Source organism: Onychomys torridus, chromosome 2 (assembly GCF_903995425.1).
Source record: "Onychomys torridus chromosome 2, mOncTor1.1, whole genome shotgun sequence".
NCBI lineage: Eukaryota > Metazoa > Chordata > Mammalia > Rodentia > Cricetidae > Onychomys > Onychomys torridus.
In genome coordinates, this window is record NC_050444.1 from 46908259 (window position 1) to 46929937 (window position 21679).

At 40.8% G+C, this 21679-nt stretch overlaps 1 protein-coding gene across 6 annotated transcripts in view; it reads right to left on the minus strand.

Moving 5' to 3' along the window:
- Positions 1-21679, minus strand: part of Klhl32 (kelch like family member 32) — a 243202-nt gene that overhangs the window by 11641 nt on the left and 209882 nt on the right. For 4 of the 6 annotated variants that reach the window (XM_036177988.1, XM_036177989.1, XM_036177990.1 and 1 more), the window contains 3 exons: positions 7518-7576; positions 4045-4237; positions 1827-1921 (listed from right to left, as the gene is read on the minus strand). In XM_036177988.1, coding sequence (XP_036033881.1) covers positions 1827-1921; positions 4045-4237; positions 7518-7576 — 347 coding nt within the window. Of the gene's footprint in view, positions 1-1824; positions 1922-4044; positions 4238-7517; positions 7577-21679 lie in introns of those variants that run through there. The other 2 variants (XR_004944214.1, XR_004944213.1) reach the window with 2 other exon arrangements.

A 21679-nucleotide genomic window follows, 5' to 3' on the forward strand; every position in this document is an offset into this window, starting at 1 on the left:
GCATGAAAATAAAGGAGAAGTATGACTAACATAATACAGCAAGTAGACATTAGTGGACAACATGCAGAAGCTCCTTAACAAGCGCATACAGTCTTATGTGATACATGGGGATATCCCTTAGAAGATATGGCTGAAAAGTAAAAAGTTGGAATTGTCAGGTGTGGTGCTGCATACCTTTAATCCCAGCACTCTGGCAACAGACTGCCAGATCTCTAGAGTTTGAGGGCACCCTGGTCTACATAATGAGTTTTAGGCAAACCAGGGCTCTATAGTGAGGCTCTATACTGTCTCAAAATAATAGTAATAGTAGTTAGTAATGATGATGATGCTAGAATCATTCTGCAACCATTAAAAATATTAAAACAATTTTCAAAAGTCTTTCCACAAAGGTTAGGTTTAAAAATATGTGTTTTTGTCTCACTTATGCAGAGGGCCTGATCCAGCTGGGGGCTCCACAGCCTTTGGTTCATAATTCATGTGCTTCCATTCGTTTGGCTATTTGTCCCTGTGCTTTTCCAATCTTGATCTCAACAATTCACACTCTTACAGTCCCTCCTCTTTCTCAACAATTGGACTCCTGGAGCTCCACCTGGGGCCTGGCCGAGGATCTCTGCATCCACTTCCATCAGTTATTGGATGAGAGTTCCAGCATGACTGTTAGGGTGTTTGGCCATCTGATCACCAGCCTAGGTCAGATCAGGCTTTCTCTCGACCATTGCCAGCAGTCTACAGAGGATGTATCATTGTGGATTTCTGGGGACCTCTCCAGCACTCTGCCTATAGCTTGAACTGTTTGGGAGGCACCCAGGCAGTGGGACCCAAACCTGTCCTTAGTGCATGAGCTGGCTGTTTGGAACCTTGGGCTTACACAGGGACACTTTGCTCAGCCTGGAAGGAGGAGACTGGACCTGCCTGTACTGAATCCACCAGGTTTAAGTGAATCCCCAGGGGAGTCTTGGCCCTGGAGGAGATGGGAATGGAGGGGAGGGACTGGGGGGAAGGTGGGGGCAGGGGCAGGAGGGGGGAGGACAGAGGAACCCATGGCTGATGTGTAAAATTAAAACACAAATATAATAAATTTTAAAAAAGGAGAGGAAAAAAAAGAAAACACATTTAAAATCACAATAAAAAGATTTTATTCTGTAAAAAAATATTAGTTTTTATAAGGATATGTTAGATAAGTCAGGGCTAAGACACATCAAGATTTTACCAGAGAACATGTGAAAAAGAAAACAGGTAAGAATTACAAAGAGCATTAAGAGCTACATATAACAACTAAGTATGTGTTTCTGCTTTGAGAGGCTCAGCTGGCATCCTGCCAAGGCAAGCTTGCCTGGTTCACTTGTGAAATGCTAGGGCTGTTCTTTGGGGCAGAAGCTGTGCTATCATAGACTACCCATAACCCACTATTGCTAGGAACCTCTGCCAGGGAAGAAGAACACCTCTGCAGGTGACGATTATGAAAATGTAATAAACAAAATGCATGAAGATGGGGGATCTTTAAACTGCCTGGAGCACAAAGTACTATTGCCAAAGTTTCTTTCCTTTTTAAGTATCAAAAAAGGGGGTAAAAAATCCAAAGTTCTCCATTTCTCATATATTTTATAGATATTTTAAAGTTTGTCCCCATCATAATTTTTTAAAAGGTCTCAATCATTTAGTAGGCATCATTTCTAGGATATAAGATACAGGCTGCAGTAGCTATACAAAGAAAGGGACCTTGAGCCTCCTTCTGCACATTAAATATCTCCTTCTACAGCTGAATTGCAAAACATAACCTCGCTGAACCCCTTGCACAAACTTCAAAGGGAACCTCAACCACTCACCTGGATACAAGCCAGAGGCTCATTTGTCCAAATTGAATATCCACCAACTAAATATATTCTCCCATTATGGACAGCAACTCCAGATTCATTCTGGCCTAAAGTAAAGAGAATTGAATAAAAAGAAAAAAATTCCATTTCTTACATGCTTTAATTAACCCTTTTGCCACCGAGGGATACAATTTCCCCCTGTGGCATATTTGTATACTCCACAGGAATTTTGCAGCAATTAATCACTGTCTCCAGAACTACAATGAATTAGCCACTACTTCTCAAAGAGTGAATCTGTGTCGAGTTAGGACCAGGCAAAAATATCTATTAACCAAACCTTACTAAATGTAGCACTCCATAGAGTAATAGTAAGTTACGTAGAACCAATGATTCCATATTATTCTGGATGTCATTCGTTTATGGTGGTGAAAACAAGGGATATTTTAGATGTGTAAGACATCCATTGTGCTCCATTCATAGCACTTGTGCCAACAAATATATAGGCATGTGCTTGCCTTTATAAAGTGACAAGTGCAATCCCAAGGCATAACAGCCCTGCCCCCACCCCAGGCCTCACATGAAGACAAATGGCCAACAAGGCAGATGAAGGTGTGACCCTTCTTCCTTTACATCATCAACAGTTCTAAGATTATATTAACATTCCCAAGCTGAGACCAGTCTACATCATCCCTAGATACTGACATGCCAAAATGATGAAAGGATTCCCCTCCCATTTCAAAAAGGAAGACAGAAGAACTCACTAGCACACATTCTTCCCCGCAGGCAATCAGAAAGTGAAAGTCTCTTTTTATTGATGAGCTGACACAGGATTGACTGGAGTAATAAATAAGTTGGAGGCAGAATCCCAGATCGAGGGATCTAGGATCTAAGATGCCATTCTACCTGAGAGATCAGAACTTACAAGAGGCCTACAAATTGTTTCACTGAAAGAGGAGCTTGATATGAAACATCCAAATCCCTGGTTGTGTTCCTGTTGTGGCCTCCCAATAGCCTCTGTGAGTGACTGAATGCTCACTCTGAATTTTAAATGTTTTCAAGAACTACTTGAACCCACCATTTACAGTTGGTGAATTTCCTCACTTAAAGCAGCCCTGCAAGGATCCTACCATTGGTGGCTGTTAATCATAGGAGCTGATAAGAGAGATGGAGTTGTCAGCTCCATCTAGGACATCGGGGTAAGCGCATTATTACTACGTTCACTCCATTCCTTTGTGTAATGAGTAGGATCCACATGTCTGATTGCTCTGAAGAGATGCATAGGTAGGGATGCATGGCCGGAAAGGCTCAAATGCACAAAGCTGCCCGAAAGTCTCATTTCCGGACTACACACAGAAACAATACACAGTAGTGACAAAAATTGAAGACCACCATTTTCCTAAACTCCCAAGAGATAAAAGAGGATGAGGCAGTGGGAAGTTGAACTCAGGGCTTGGGATGTGGCTTACTTGGTACAGTGCTTGCCTAGCATGCACTTGGGTTCAATTCCCAGAACTGTATACAATTTGACATGGTAGAACACAGATGTAACCCCAGTAAAAATGGAGGAGGATAGAAGAGGACCAGAAGGTCTTTGAAGCCATTCTGATGTGTGTGAGATCCTGATTTTTAAAAAAGGAAAAAATAATTATTAACTCTTTGGGTGCCTTTCTCCTCCCACACATATCAAAATTTTCACATGAATATTCATTGAGGAAAAGCAAGTTGATATGCTTCTCTTCGCCATTTGAGAATGTACACAATGGCAAAATAGAAACTAGATTCCCAGCCACCTGAAGGCCCAGTCTCTAGCTATAAATCATGCATGTCTTCCTGGATAAAGAAAACAATTTGTGTGACCCACTGTTCACATAATATTTGGAGATGTACTCTAGCTGTCCAAGAAACAAGTTTGGGGATGTTTTGAATCTCTATTCTAGTTTTTGTTTTGATCTTTATTTTTAGACATTTTAAAATATTTTTTATTTTATTTTTATGTGTGTTTTGTCTGTGTGTGTATCCGTGTACTTACTACATCTGTTCCTGGTACCCTTGGAGGACAAAAAGGGCCTTAAGATCCCCTGGGACTGGAATTACAAACAGTTGTGAGCTACTCTCAGGGTGCTGGGTATCCAGCCTGGGGCCTACAGAAGAGCAACCAGTACTTGAAACTACTTGGTCATCTCCCCAGCCCCTATTTTTGTTTTTAAATTGCTTAACCAAAGATACTTGCCGGTTAACAAGTTGAAATTACAGCGTGTCCATTGGTCAGTGTCAATGTTGTAAGAATCTATATGGCGCACAAGAATCCGGTCATTATTGTAGTCTAGATCATTGCCTCCAAGAACATAAAGTTTTCTCTGGACAGCAGCCATGGAGTGGTAGACTCTTCTCTGTAGCATGGGGCTGCGGCTTATCCACTTATTCTAAAAAAAAAAAAAAAAAGAGAGAGAGAGAGAGAGAGAGAGAGAGAGAGAAAGAAAGAAAGAATCAGGTGCATCGGTTTAAAAAGACCTCACAAATAGCAAAGGCAGTGGTGCCTCACTAGCAATAAGAACACTAATGTCAACTTGCATCTTATTTGCATATTATTTATGTGTTGAAAGGTATGGGTTTTGTGTGTGAAAACAAGAAAGAACTACATAATCATAGCTTGTGGCTTACATTTTAAAAAGAAAATTCAGGAGGTTTGCATTTTATAGGGCATTTTGCATTTTATAATGCAACTTTAAAATTTCATGATGCTTAGTTCATGGAAATTACTTAGGTTTAAGCACATGGCTGGGTACAGTGTAAAACATACTGTAATAATCAAAACAGTTTAGATTGAAACTATGTAAGCCATAATTCATGTGCAGTCTTAAGCAATCCACTGACCCTATCCCCTACCCCCCTGTGCTCATCTCCTCAGCTACACAATGGGGATAATAAAACCTGAGTGACATCCAGTTATGGTGTAGAAAATGCCTCACATGTAATAAATGTCTAGTACATTCTCACTGTTTTAAAAATACAGCATTTGAGGACATGTATGGTAGTGCACGCCTTTAATTCCAGCACTCAGGAGGCAGAGGCAGGTGGATCTCTGTGAGTTCAAAGCCTGGTCTACATACTGAATTTTGGGCCAGACAGAGCTACATAGTGAGATCGTGTCTCAATAAAGGGGCAAGGGTATATACACATCAAGGAAACAAGGTCCCAGATAAGTTAGGGTGAAGGTAACTTTCCTGTTCCTTCCATAATTAACCTGAGACCAGAGGAGAAGCTAAGATTTACAAACTTATTGTTTTCTTTCTATCTGAATCCTCTCACACTTTAACACATATAAAATTATGTCTTTTGCCAACTAGGATAGCATTAGGTCTAGACATATTTATTTATATTGGTAGAAGGCCAAGCTTTACATGACAATGTTAAGGAATGGAGAAGTCCTTAATATTTGGCTCTAGATTATCCTCAATAATAAGAATTGTAAGATCAGCCATCTTAACATAAGATTCCTATTTAAAGTGCAATACAAATTTTAAAATTATCTGAGAATCTACCATAGCTTTGAATTTAAATTTCAACTAACCAATTGACAGACAAGTAAAGGGAATGATAGATCAGTGAATAAACCTAACCACTTCTTTCCTCATAGACACTCAACATATAGGAAGAACCTCATTTCCTTTTTGCCAAGACAAAATTGGAACTGAACCAGAAAAATCATATGATGTTTTGCATGCACAGAATTTCACCAGTTCACAAAGCTGTAAGAAAAAAGCAATCTACAAGCATAAACATGCTTGTATAAACATTGGCATATATACTATATACTATAGGCACTTATCACTATAGGCACACATATTGTGGCATCTGTTCACTATAGGCACACACACTGTGACATCTATTCACTATAGACACACACACACTGTTACATTTATTCACTATAGACATACACACTGTGACATCTATTCACTTAGGCACACACACACACTGTGACATCTACCCACTATAGGCACATACACTGTGGCATCTACTCACTATAAGCACACACACACTGTGGCATCTACTCACTATAGGCACACACCCTATGACATTTATTTGTTATAGGCATGTATTTGCTCATTTCTAATTTCTGTGGTATACTACAGAAAAAAAGAAGTTGTTTAGTTTGAGAGGCTTATACTGTCTGGTCCCTCTGAACACAGAATCTCCCCAATCAAAGACAGTTTATTTAATAAATAGTCAAAGCTAGATTTCAGACATTTGGCTAAGAAATATCCTTAATGCATTATGCTTGAGTGAATTTTAAAATTCTGATGATGCTTATCTTGGGTGCTCTCTATGCGATAACCTATTACAGTATTAGGAATCAGTGTTTGCATTAGCAGTCCAGTCCCCTGCCACAAGACTGGAGATGCCATCTGGCTTGCAGAGCCTGCCTACATCCCCTGATTATATCTTTAGCTTCCTCCACTGCAATGCCTGCCAGGTGAGCTGCCACCCGCTGCAAAGGCAAAGAAGCAGAGAGGCCTGGTGGGGTCATTCCTAATAAGCTAGCGTGTGAATACTAATCAGTGGTGGGAAGCAGAGGTCACCCCAGCCTGCCTGTTGGCAGGTAGCGATGTGCTCTGTGGCAGATGGCAGGCATTATCGACTCTCCACAAAGGCCTAGAAGAGAAATAAGCACCAGGGCTGAATGATAGAGTTATTGAGATTCTGAGCAAGATGCAAGCAGATGTGATGTTTGCCAGTACCCACCGTAAACAATATGCCAGCAGAATTTTTAAAAAAGAGCATGTGTGTACAAACATGAAACAGAACTCATTTAAGCAATGCTAATGCTGTCTTCCTCCTTAACCATGTGTGCACCAAACTGAGGCTTCTGCAATTAGTGGTCCCCCAGGAGACAGCTGACCCATGAACGTTCATTCTCTGCAATCTACAACTTTTCATAATATCAGGAGACACACTTGTAAAAAGAGAAATGCCTTCCTCAGTCAAGTCGTTATTAAAACTCCAGCAGAAACACTGGGGGCGCTGTGCACACACGTGTAGGACCTTACCAGATGCAGCCTGCCAAAGCCAACCTGTAGTTTTGTATCCAAACTAGCTGGTGGATATTAAATCTCCATGTCACACCATTTTGGAATACTATCAAAATCAAGAAATATTTAGATGTCCTAGTCCTGGAAATGGCAAAATTCCTAAGATTTTGCCCATTTGAAGATATTTTGATAGTAGGAAAAGAGAATTAAAAACATGTCTCATTTGAGGGGAAAAAGGGAATTAAGTGTGCATCAAAAGTACACAAAAAGGACCCATCTGTTAAAGGCATACCATTCCCAGACTTTTCCAGACACTTCTGATTTGTACTATTCCAGAACACTGTTGGCTATGGTAAGTCAAATGACATTATTTGACTTGAGAATAACAAAGTCATCATGATGTTTCCTGCCCAAAATGGCATCCTATCCTGAACATAGCTACAAACCAAATCCTCTCTACAAAATGCAAAGCTCTGTGTCGTTATGTGTAGCATGAAACTGTAGGAGCTGAACTTTTGCAATAATAATGAGAAACCAAAGGTATTCCCCTAGATGCTTTCTTTTCCCCGTGTAGCTTAATGTGCATTTGTGTGGCATTCCAATGAGTACTTCCCATGGAAATCTTTTGTAAATGCATTATAATTAAGGAAATGACTTCTTATGAAGTTCTTACCTGGTTGGGTTCATACACCATCAGTCGGTTCTGATACTGTGCCGTGTTAGTTACCCCACCTGTAATGGAGTAGCACAGGTTAGACCTTTCCAAAATAAGTAGGAGCTACAATTAAAGGACAATCAGCTACTGATGAGCATCTTTGTATGCGAGAACCCATGACATAATTTTAAGAAGTTTATTGTAGGATGGTGTGTTATGGAAGGAGAGAGTATGGGGAGAGATGACTGAAATTGGGGGACATTTGGGGAGCAGTGTGGAAACCTAGTGCAGTGGAACCTCCCTGGAATCCATGAGGATGACTCTTTGTAATAGCGGATATGAAGCCTGAACTGTCCATCTTCTGTAACCAGGCAAGGCTTTCAGTGGTGGAACTGGGACAGCAACCCAACCACAAAATCTTCGACCTACAATCTGTCCTGCCTCCAAGATGTGCTGAAGTAATGGTGGTGCAGAGATTATAGGAGTGGCCAACCAATGACTCGTCTAACTTGAGGCCTATAACACAAGAGAGAGCCTATGCCCAACATTGCCTTGGATGGCCAGGAACTAGAGGCTGGATAGCCAAAAACGTAGGATAGAGTAAACACAACTAGCCAAAGGGGAAAAAAGTCAATGAAATGATTCCTAATGATATTTTGCTGTACTCATAGTCCAGAGCCTAGTCCAATCATTGTCAGAGAGGCTTCATCCAGCAACTGATGGGAGCAGATGCAGAGACCCACGGCCAAACATTAGGCAGTGAGCTTGGAAAACCCCCACAGAAGAGGGAGGAAGGATTGTAGGAGCCAGAGTTGTCAAGGACACTATAAAAACACAGCCACAGAATCAACTAAGCAGAACTCAGAAGCTCACAGAGACTGAAGCGGCAGGAACTTGCATGGGTCTGCACTAGATCCTCAGCATATATGTTATGGGTGTGTAGTTGGGTGTTCTTGTGGGACTCCCAAAAGTGGCAAGAGGGGGTATCTCTGACTCTTTTGCCTGTTTTGAGGACCCTTTTCCTCCTACTGGGTTGCCTCATCCAGCCTTGATACAAGAGGTTGTGCCAAATCTTATCGTAACTTGTCATGCTATGCTGTGCTCGGTTATCCTTGGGAGGCCTGCTCTTTTCTGAAGGGAAACAGAGAAGTAGATCTGGGGCAGGGTGGGGGGGGTGGGGGGAAACTACAGTTGGGATGTATTGTATGAGTTATGAACAAGTAAGAGAAAGAAACTTATTGTAGAAGAAGTAGATTCCTCTTTCAGAAGTATTGTGGTAGCAATCTGCTTGAGAGCAAGCAGTGAGTAGTTGCTAATTACAGCAAGCTGCTCTGCATGGCCAGATACAGGGGCAAAGGGGTGGGGTGATACAGCGCACACAAGTAAATTTCTCTCTATATAATTTGTTCTAGGGACAGAGTTACATAGACTGTCCCTGTTCCCAGCTATGTTGGCAATGTTAGAGCTCTAAGCTCTGTTCATTAGCAGGGTGATAGCTTTGTATTTCTTTGGAAGATCCACATATAGCAAAAGGAATTATCTATCAAGATAGTTAGGGCCAGTACTGTGTTGGAGAAAACAACAATATCCATGAATGTGCCACAGCGAAAAATACAAAAATTATATTTAATAATACATTTTCAGTTTGCTGAAAATGTTATCTCAATATGAAATCCATATAAAATTTACTGAGTTTTTTTTTTCCACACAAAATCTTCAAAACCCAGGGTGCATTGGCCACGGCACAGTTAAGTCACATTCCAAACACTGAATATGACAAGTGGAGCTAGTGGCTACTGGGCACCAAATGAGACAGCACACTCTAAACTTCGCCAGTCAATCGCTTCCGTCAACTTAAAAAAAATTATTTCTACAGTGCTTTCTGCTTAACTAGAGACCAGACTTTCTGCTTAACTAGAAACCATGAAAGTCAATACTTCAACTTTTAACTATTTTTCCTACCTGTCCCCAAATAGGGTTGAGGATACTTAATCTAAAATTCTAAAGCCTAAAAATTGCCCAAATCTGAAACTTTCTGAATGTAGACATGATAACACAAGTAGACAATCTCACAGCTGACCTCAAGTAAGATGCCACAGGAAAAACACAGGAACACTAAAAATTTGTATGAAATTATCTCCTGATTCTGTGTATGAGGTTAAATGAATTTTATGTTTAAAAATGGTTGCCATTCCTAAGACATTTGATCATACATATACAACTATCAGAAAATCTGGAAATCTGAATGTGTCCAAACACTGCTAGTTCCAAGCATTTTGGACAAGGGATGCTCAGCTCTCACATGCTTCTCTTCACATTTGTGCTATACAATGAACCCCATAAAATCAAGACATTTTTAATTCTAGTTTAATTTTTTCTAGCAGGTAGAAAAACTCTATAGAACAGCACATAAATCAAAAAGTGAGATATTTTAAGCCATGTAATAATAGGAATATGAGGACTCTACAACCCATCTTTATAAATACCACCCGTAAGTAGTTAAACCTACTAGTGTAAAAGAATATTCTTAATAAGAATCAGAAAGACTCGACTCGTAAATATAGATTCAAACTTGGGTCAGGTGGAAACGATGTTCCTCTAGGGCTTTCCTAATTTGGAACATAGAGGTAGCTCTATGACTTAGCACAAGGCTTTAGCACTCTCTTACCTTAGGCTGCTTTCTGATGCTAGGACCCTATCATTGCTTTTTAAAAATCATTCACTTTAGATTAGGTATAGTTGTAATGACTTTCTCTGTCTCTTTGAAATGTCAATTATTTTAAGACACTTGCCACTTTTAGCAAACAAGAATATCTTTTTTAAGGACCTAGATCTCTTTGAAATATCATCGAGGAAAATGATGTCCTTGTCCTCGGTTTTTAGGAGAGGAAAGGAGTCTAGTTTTGATTGGCACCCACTAGCAAACTCAAATGGCCTCATTACGGGGAGGGCTGCAAAGTAAGGAACAACTGCAAGTGCTTGCTCCATCCACTGAGCAACCTTTCCCCAAAGTCCTCCCTTTGCTCTCTCCGGTGCTGAAGAAAACCTGTGCTTCCACAGAACTGATTCTGAACCCTCATCTCTGTCTCCTTGGACTGTCATTTGTCACCCAGCAATTTGTTTTTGGTTTTGACAGTCTAAAGGCACTGAGTACATCTCTACCATCAACTCCATCCCCAAGGATTAAGTGAACCAGAAATCAGAGGATTAATACATAACTCTAACCTGACTTAGTACAATCTATTAGTACGGATACTACTATATGCATAAAGATGGTCACCGGTCCAGGACAATCATTTCCCCAAGCCCTGGTAAAAAGACTGGATACTCCATGTAATTAACAGTGGCTAGTGTTAACTGGAAAGTTATATATTTTTTAAATTCTGTAGCCTTCAATCACCTTTAAAATATGTATTAGTTATACAAAGGAAGGTGCCACTTTTACAATCAACAAAAGCTTCATCTACAGAGAACAGAGAGGAAGGAGATCCCTGTTTTTAAAGGAAGCTTTCTCTGGATTTACTGAATGTCTCATTTCTAAAATGGGGCCAAAGTAAAAGAAACCACATTTAAGAAACATAAAGGTGAAATCCCAACATAGAATCAAGTTGTACATCAGAACACACAGAGAGCCATATTTCCTTTTACTCCTGATCTCTGCTTCCTTTCTGACTGAAAAAGGAATGTTGAAGAATTCTCTCTCGGCATAACCACGTAAGAATAAATGAGTTTATTGAGACCACACATGTGCTCGAGGTCAGAATGATTACCAGCACTTGTGAATGGGACCATAACCACCAGATTAATGTCCAGGTCACCTCTGATCACTTCTCTTAACAGAAAGCAAGCAAGAGGCCAAACTCCCAGGTTTTACCACGAAACTCTAAAGCATCTCTACTTGTTTTAGAAATATGGATCAGAATTAAGATCTACTGCAGTAAACTAGCCACTTTATGACAATATTGAACATATTTGTTGAACTCTGCATATCAGAGTCTGCCCACCATAGACTACATGGACAATCGGTGAATTACAGTGCAGCTACCACACCCCCTCAGCTACATGGGCTACACAACTGATCACCATGCTCTTCAGAATTATTCTTCAGAATCATTATTTATTCCCTCCCACAGATGCATCCATAATATGATTTTTATTAATCTGCACTCAATAATTAGATTCCTTAGCATTACACAAAAATTTTTGCTCATATGATGCTGTTTAGAAATGAGATATTGGATCACTAGTTGGGAATAAAAATGCAAGTCCCGGTTAGTTATCTGCATGATTACCTCTAGAATGTGAAGACACAGGAGCCTGACAGACTCATGCTGTAACTTTTGCCAAGTCGGGATGGCAAAGGGAAACTGGGGAATTGCCTCGATTGCTTTTCCTTTTGAAGTAATTTACAAATGAGCACATAAACAAATTCATTTCTTTGCAGTACAAAAAATAAATTTTACAGAAAGCATCCAAGTTTTCAGCCCACATTTATTCCAAAGCGCTTCATCATTACATTCCCTTCACATACAACTCTTCACTTTAGATTAATCTGCTGAAATGAGATGCTAAGGATTTGCATACAGATTTGACTATACAAAAATAGATATGAAATTAATAACAGTCTCTATATGTTTTAATTTCTCCTGCTCTGGAGTACCCTTGCCTGCAGCAGTATTCCTGGCTTTGAAAGTCATCAAGCTGGTTTGTCTGCTCTGGGTTATGATGCCACATGCTGCTGTACTGTCCCCCGCAATCAAAGCACTTGCAAAGATAGATTCCATGCCTTCTTCTATCGAGTATATTTTATAGATTGGCAGTTTGATCTCTCTCCCCCACCCCAGGAGGGATAATCTGCATCTTAACAGCTTTCCATAGATACAGCTGTCATTAAATATGCCATCTCATATCAGCATCCATTTTTTAAAACCAAGTTTTCTCTAACTTTGAAGTGTCATAGTCAAAGTTAAGACTTCTCAGCCAAAATTGAAAATGAGCAACCTTGCCTTATACTTTTGAACTGTACCTTAAAGATATACTGCAGGTTCCCCAAAGTCAAATAAGTCTTTAAAAACTGCCAGGAGGAATGAAAAGTTACTACCATGCTACCACGAGTGAGAAGTGCATTCTATCATCAAGACAAGAGGAAAGCATTTTTCTTACGCTTCCCTGTACAGCTCTCCACAAAACTTGTGTCAAATGGATGAATGCATACGGGAGACGATGACAGGTGACTGCCAAACAGCCTTTGTCTCTGCTACCAAGAAATGCTAAACACTCACACAGTGTGCAGGGCAACAATAGCTCCACACTGACAGCTTCTACAAAGCAGTGGCTTAGAAAGCTCCTCTCACGCTCTGGCTAGAGTAGGTCCTAGTCTTATGCTATTTTTTTCTCTTTCAAATTGCATTTATTTACTGGCTGACTGGGGAGAGAGGTGTGCATGTGTGCCAGGGTGCCCACATGGAGGTCAGAGGACAATTTGTTGGAGTAGGTTCTCTCCTACCACTATGTGAGGGCTCAGCGACCAAACTTCAGCCATTAGGCTCGGTCAGGCACCTCTGCCAATTGAGTCATCTCACAGGTCCTGCTTAAAAACAAAACAAAACAAAACAAACAACAACAGGAAATGTGTCTTTGATGAGTAAATGATCCTGTGCTTAAATTCGAGGAGGAGAGGCTGGTGGTTCTTAACACTGATAATGTTATGGCACAACTGAAAGCAAGATCAAAGAGCTGTTCACCTCCATGCTCCAAAGATGGAAGATTCTGCCTGTAAATTGAGGATTGAAGGGAAGGAACTAGCTGGACTTTTCTGATGCTCTCTTGCATGCTCACAGTGCCACTCTCACATCCATCTAGGGGAAGGGTAACAAGAACAGGAAAAAGAGTCGGGGAGCCATGTACCACAGCTAACCTCAGGTTCCCATAAGGAAAACGAAGATTCTGATCTCCCTCAGAGGCTTAGATGACTAGCACACAGGTCATAAAAGCAGTCTAGAAGGGGACATTTGCTACAGTTCTGTAGTCTTGTATCAAAATTTCTTACCATTTCCATGTAAAAGACATTAAATTATTGAATGTATTTTGCACATTTTTGTCTGAATGCAATTTCCTGTAGTATCATTTGTTTTCCTTTGTATGGATATGTGTATGCATGTGTGTATGCTTGCACAAGTGTGTGGAAGCCAGGGGACAACCTTGGGTGTCATTACCCAGGTACTACCCACTTTATTTTTCTTTATTTGTTTATTTTTGGTTTTTCAAGATAGCGTTTCTCTGTGTAACAGCTCTGGCTGTCCTGGAACTGGCTTTGTAGACCAGGCTGGTCTCGAACTCACAGAGATCCTCCTGCTCTGCCTCCCGAGTGCTGAGTGCTGGGGTTAAAGGTGTGAGCCACCACCATCCACCATCTGGCAATTCTTTATTATTATTTTTTTTTTGAGACAGGTTCTCTCATTGGCTTGGAGAACACTAGATGGGCCAGGGTCTGGCCAGCACGACCAAAGATCTGACCATCTTCACCTCCCCAACACTGGATGACAAGTTCTGGGCCTGGCTTATTTTTCCTTGGATTCTGATGATGGGACTCAGGCCCTCCCAAGCATTTTACCCACTGAGCTATCTACCCAGGCCCTACAGTTCTTTTTTTAATATGTAGAATAAATGGCTACTGTACTTGTCCTTTTTCTTCTTTAATAGTTTCAATTTCCTCTTATTTAAACTTATTCCAATTTCATACTCATAGTTTAATTACTCCAAAATGACAACACTAAGTATGAGGTCATATTAATTATTTTTATAGAACTAAGCTCACTGTTATCCCTTGAGAAAAGTGGTACAGTGGGAATGGATACAAATAAGTTTGAAAAAAAAACAAAACACTTTTATTTTGAGACAGGATTTCATTCCCTAGTCCAGGCTAACCTAGAACATACTATGTAAGTGTTGGGGTTACTGGTGTGAGACTCCATACCCAGCTGAAACAAAACATTTCAATTATCTATTTTCACAAGCCACAAAATGGTCTATATTTTCATGATGCTTATAATGCTATATACAGAATTATAGCCAGGTATCTTTATACTACATTGGCATGTTGAATAACACATTTAAGCATGTATTAAATTAAAACAAGTATCCCTATGATTTTTGTCACACTTAAGAAGCTCACACAAATGAGTATGTAACTAACACACTAAAACCTGTAAGAAGGAGAGTCTCACACTTACAACTTTGTAATCTATAAAAGATTGCTGTCCTTGAAAATGTAGATGATGTTTACATCATCTAGAGTGAACAAGGACAAATTTCTAACCTAGAAATAGGTAAAGTGCCTACCATATGTTATTTTTAAATAAGTGAAATCTACAAAAATGCTATGTTAACTAGGGGAACCTGCCATTTAAGATCTAATTAAAAATTCACTGTAACTCCCTTTGCTCAATCTGTTGAAAGTCGGAATCCTGCCTCCAAAGATTCTGCACATTGTCAGCAGGGTTCCAGACTCAAGTCACAACCTCTCTGTAGCAGACCTCAGTGGCTTTGCTGGGTTCTTACTGGGTCTTTAATTGCTCTCTCAGCAGCTAAGTTCTTCAGCCACTTGTTATGATGTAGCTTTCAGCATCTTACATCTCTCAAGTTCTTAGAGTGGTCCCAGCCACTCAGCTTCTTTCAACAGTTCCGTCACTCTAGGGCAGAGACACAAGAGACCATCAAACCAAAAAGGCTGTTCTTTCTGTGAGAAACACCATGGAGTTTTCAACTTAAAAGAATGATTTTAGGAAATGAACAATAACAAATATCAACATGCCAGGACATCATCATTTTTCTGTGTGTCATTTACTTTTAGGGGATATGTCATGGAGAAGTTCTATTTATAGTTTAAGTATGTGCAGCCAAAAATTAGGCAGACCTCAGGAAATCCTGTGGAAGAGGAGGAGGAAGGAATATGGGAGCTAGAGGGGGGCCAAGGACACCATAGGGTGGGGGACACAGAGTCAACTGTCCTGGGCTCATGGGGGCTCACAGAGACCGAACCACCAACCAGAGAAGTTGCACGAGGCTAACCTGGGCCCTCTGCACATGTGTTGTAGTGTGTGGCTTGGTCTTCTTGTGGGACTCATGGCAGAGGGAACAGGAGCTGTCTGTCTCTGACTCTATTGACTGCTCTTGGGACTCTTTCCTCCTCCTGGGTTGCCTCATCCAGCCTTAATAGGAGAGGAGGTGCCTAGTCTTGGGGCAACTTGATATCCCATGGCTGGCCTGCACTTTTCTGAAGGGAAGAGAGAGGAGTGGATGGGGGCGGGGTGGACTAGGAGGAGGGAGGAAGAGGAAACTGTGATTGGACTGGGGAAATTAACTAATTAATAAAAAAGAATAATTCAAGTGTGTTTCTCAGACCTTCTCTAAAAATGAAAAACAACTGGTGGCTATATGGTCAGTGGTTCTCAACCTTCCGAATGCTGTGACCCTTTAATACAGTTCCTTATGTGTGGTGACTCCCAACTATGAAATTATTCAGTTGCTAGTTCATAACTGTAATTTTGCTACAGTTATGAATCATAATGTAAATATCTGATATACAAGAAGTCTGATACTGGACCCCTATGAGGGTTGCGACTCACAGGTTGAGAACCACTTGTTTAGAGAGAAAACTTCATTTTTTAAAAATCTTTTTTTTGAGCTGAGGATCAAACCCCGGGTGTTGCACTTGCTAGGCAAGCGCTCTACCACTGAGCTAAATCCCCAACCTGGAAAACCTCATTTTGAAACCCTGTCAAATATTAGCTCTCTGACCAGGGAGCCATTGGACCTCTTTATGCTGCATTTCCTGGACAGCAATATAAAGATGAGCAAACCACTCTTCAGGACACAGCTAAATGAGGTGGGGATAAAGCTTTCACTGGTTCTTCAAGATGCAGGATATCTCAATGCTTTCCTTCCTTTAAACCACTTAGTTGTTTTTTTTTTTTTTTTTTTTTTTTTTTTTTTTTTTTTTAAGCATTGTGGGTAATTCATTTCTCTTTGGTTTCCAACTCAGTTCAGTAGCAAGGTTTGTTTTAATTTCTTTCAGCTGGCTGAGAGTTTAAGGTTTGAGTAGAAGAGAAGGGAACCTAATGACTGGGACCACCTGGGTGCTAGATTCTAAGACAACACAGATTTAATTCTAGTGGCTATTCCAGCTCACTGGGAACTTTCAAGCTGACATTCAAGTTATGACGTTCCCACCTATGTGGCTCCCTGTGTGACAGATGCTTCCTGGAGTCTAAGGAAACAAGCCCTGCCCCTGATTGGACTAACCAGGGTGCTAGCTGTTGAATTCATTCCTGAAGGAGCCCCTGAGCTATTCCTAGCCTGGGAACCTTTTATCATCAGTAGATGCATTTGGTATACCTTTTCCAGTTCTCTGTATATACTACCAAAACAGAACAAAAGGCTTTCCAACTTGGTATAGGTTTTTTTTTTTTTATCTTTCTTTTTTTTCTCCTTTTTTATATTTATTATATTTGTGTTTTAATTTTACACATCAGCCATGGGTTCCCCTGTCCTCCCCACTCCCGCCCCAGGCCCCACCTTCTCTCCAGCCCCTTCCCTCCATTCCCATCTCCTCCAGGGCCAAGACTCCCCTGCGGATTCAATTCAACCTGGTGGATTCAGTACAGGCAGGTCCAGCTTCATTTTAAAAAAATCTGTCAGCTTGCTGGTTTTTTTTTTTTCCCCTCAGAGCTTTTCCCAAGGTACTCTCCTTGGGCTCCCCACCTTGGCTTGGATAAGGTTCAATCTCAACTGAAGTTTTCATCAAAATCTCACTTAGATCTATCAACAAGGGAACTCCTGGCTTTTGCTCCTCACCACTGGTACCCAGAAACCACACCCATCATTGCTCTGAATTGGTACTTGGGCCCATAGTTATCATCTCCCTCCACTGGTACCCAGAAACCACACCCATCATCTCTCTGAACTGGTACCTGGGCCCATAGTTATCATCTCCCTCCACTGGTACCCAGAAACCACACCCATCATCTCTCTGAACTGGTACCTGGGCCCATAGTTATCATCTCTCTCCACTGGTACCTAGACCTACACCCATCATTTCCCTTCTTTAGGCTTAGTGTTAGAGAATCTCTTTCTTCTTCACTGTCCCAGTACCTCTTGCCTGTTCAGAACTCTATAGCTGTTGTCATGATCCAGGATTCTCATTCCTGGTATGGGAACTGCTCTCAGGTTTTCCCAACCAAAGGGAGGCCTCTCCTTCCTCTATCTCTCCTTGCTCACAAGTTTACATAATGCACTTGCATCCTTTTTAAAAAAGAAAAGTCCCTCTGTTGATCTGGATTTTCTTTCTTAACTATACTTTTTGCTAAGATAAATTTCTCTTTGCTTTCCTTTTTATGCTTTTAATCTCCTTTTCCCTTCTTAAAGTCAAAAGCTATTTATAATGAAAGGAAAAAAATGCTGCTGTCACAGGACTGAATTATATATGCCCCCAGAAACGTACAATCTCTTCCCATATGTTGGAGTACAGGGGAAGCCAGACAATACCTGGAACATTGTCTCATGAGCTCTGACTCAGGGACGGAATTTCAATGACACAGTGTCCACGGGAATTACAGTAAAGCAGCCAGTGCAGCATGCACCTGTACTTTCCACCTCACTTTCTCATTACACCTTAACTAGAGTACTCTGCTTTGTCTCTCCATCTTCCATTCGTCTGAAATAACATTTCACTGACATGTTTGCAACAGAAAAATGTAGGACAAGTATTTTGGACTTGGTACTTCTCTGGTACCAGACAAGTCTCACCCATTGTAGGCTTCTATTTGGGCCCTAGTTGCTTCAACCCCCACCCCCCTTCACTGACCCTGGGTAACTCATGCTTTCAGAGTGCCCACCCAGCACCCTCCTTACTAGTGTTTCCTAATGTGGTACCTTTGGACCCTTTCCAGACCATGTCTTGCCCACTGCCCATCTATCTCCTCACTGTATTCATTGTTCAGTCTGTGATCATGTACTTGCTCTGAAAAACAGAAGACAAGGTCCTCTGTCTAAGTCAGAGGGAGGGGTCTTAAAGAACGGAGGCAAGTTAAAGCCAGTGAAAGAGAGCAGTAAAGAGGGCTACTAGGAATAGAAATGCTTGGAAAACTGAGAAGATGACCCATCAAGTCTTCTGAAAATGGTCCTACAATCACAACTGACTGGAACTGTCAACCGTTTGTATCCATGGTTTTTGCATTTACAGATTCAATGTGCCTTCAAAACATTTGACAAAGAAAACTGTGCTGGTACCACACCTATACAGATTTCCATGTCATTGTTGTCTAGACAACACACCATACCAAGTATTTGCTTAGCATCTACCCTGCGGTATGTGGGGCAACGTGCATAGGATTTATGTAAATAATATTATGCCATCTTAAATAAGGAACTTGAGCATGTGAGGGATTCCCAACTCCCCATTTCTCCCCTCTCTCTTCCCTGAAACCCCCATTCTCCCCTCTGAGAACTTTTCTATCAGTAGGGAGTGTAACTGTGTGCACACGTGTGTGTTCTTGAGCCAAGTCCCAGTGGTTACTGAAGGACAACTACACAAGCAAAGTGGAAAGCCAGGTGTGCCTGGTCCAGCAAATTCCTAAAAGACAAGGGGATTCCTGAAGTAATGATGTGATGATGCTCAAGAGGAAAGTCAGGGAGGAGGAACAAATGACAGGAAGCAGCAGGGGCTGGACCAGTTGGGACCAGGATGTTCCTTTGCATGCCCCCTTAGCTTCTGCTGTTCACATTACTTCTGTATCCTGGAAATACTCACAGCACCACATCATCACACACTGCAACTGCCTACTAGACTCAACACAGTTGCTCCAGCATGAAGTCAGAACAGGATGTAGAGAAGCCAGGAACCCTGCTTCACATCTCATGAATGAGAATTGAGGCGAGTTTCACACCTGTCAGTAACTGTACTCCATTGTCTCAATGTTTCACACCCCAACCACAGCCATGCCTGTTCTTAATTGCCAATATTTTAAATGCAAACAAAACAATATATGTTGCAGATAGAGAAACGCCCAAATGTGGTGATATTGTGTTCTCCAAAATATTGTGCACCCTAATAAACTTATCTGGAGTCAGAGAACAGAACAGCCACCAGATACAGAGGCTAGAAAATTGGGCAGACACGCCTTTAATCCTAACATTCCAGAGACAGAATTCCCTCTGGATCTCTGTGAGTTCAAGGCCACATTGGAAACAGTCAGGCATGGTGACTCACACCTTTAAACCCAAGAAGTGAGCCTTTAATCCCAGGGAGTGATGGCAGAAAGCAGAAAGGTTTATAAGGCATGAAGACCAGAAACTAGAAGCTTTTAGCTGGTTAAGCTTTTAGGCTTTTGAGCAGCACAGTTCAGCTGAGATTCATTCTGGATCAGGACTCAGAGGCTTCCAGTCTGAGGAAATAGGATCAGCTGAGGAATTGGCAAGGTGAGATAGCCGTGGCTGGTTCTGTCTCTTTGATCTTCCAGCATTCACCCCAATAACTGGCCTCAGGTTTGATTTTATTAATAAGTACCTTTAAGATTCATGCTACACCCAAGCTATGGTATTTTAACAACATTACTTAAAATTACCTTGTTCTAATTTTAGTAGATAATACAAAACCCAAAGTTCTTCCAGTAGACTTGAATAAATTAAAATGACTTAAAATAGGACAACCCAAGCTTCATCTAAACCCAACTAAGATGAAAACAAGCACAGTTGTTAGGAAATTAAAGAAATGTCAATAAAGCTTCTTTTGTTGATAATATATTTAAAAACAAACAAACAAACAAAAAAAGCTGATTGTCAGCTCCTAGAGGGCAGGAGGTGCATTTACTGAAACAATCATATTTATCTATGACGTAACTGCATAGTAGTTAGGATACAGTATTTACTAAGAGAATCAAGAAAACATGAGGTGATGCTCTTGAGTAGCTGCAGTACCATTTGTCTTGTTTTCAAGCACTCATTTCATGGTTAGCATCTCACTGTCTTGCTGACACCTGATAAAAATAAACAGATTTGCTAGATGGGCTCAGATTCATTTTCCTTCACACACACACACACACACACACACACACACGAATCTTTTTAGTAGTTCACATGCTATCCTCTACAACAGAGGGCATGAATTTTAAAACACAACTAACTACAGGACATTTAATGCTTATTTTACTTCACAAATGTGTATTTCAAATCAAAATGGGATAGAGCATTTGTGAACTGGGTCATAGTGTCAAATGCTACAGAAGCCTTTAAATTTTGACTGTCTCTAACATCTTAAATTAAATGCTAATGGGCATATTCGTCCAACCTAGATTCCCGCATTTTCTGGTTGTTATACTGACAAGCTGTGGACAGTTTTCAAAATTCCTTGACCCTCAAATGGGCAGAATGGGAGGGAAAAAGACAGAGAGTGAGCATGCTATAAATACCAAGTCTCTGAAGACGCATTCATTCTGTGTTCTATGAAACAGAACTAAGCCTTTAAGATCCACACGCTATAATCCACACCACTCCTACCTCAGACAAAACTTGCAAAGTACCAGGAGGATGCCAGTGACTCAACCCTCTAACATTTGGAAATACTTGATTAGTTGTTCAACATTAAGAAATAGCTTCACACATTTTCATCTGTTCCAAGAAACCAAGCTAACATTTCCAAATCAGAATCAGGAAGATGAAATATTCCTGTCTTCTTTTAAAGGGGTCCACAAGCAAATCCAGCCAGCCCTCCCCACTCATGGTTAAATTCACAATTGATTTATTATAAGCTAGGCCCGAGGAAAGAGGCAGACAACTGAAGGTATTAGAAATGTCACTGGTGATTTTCCTCTTCTTCCCAATTAAAGGTATCGTAGTCTACACAAGAAAGTGAGCTTCTCATCTCAAGTGCACAGTAGGGAGAAAGAAGCCTGAGAAAATTCTGATTGTTTTCATTAAATATGGTTAACACAGGCAGCAGACATTAGTTCAAGGAACAAAGAAAATGTATTTCCTTTCACAGTAGGAGTTAAGTAAAATGAGATGGCAATAAGGTATACAGTAAGGTGATAGATTTAATAAGATGGAAAGGGAAACACATAGACCTTTAGTGAAAGGGAAGTCCACTTGATCCCAGGATGGTAGGTCTGGCCAGGTTTTTGTGC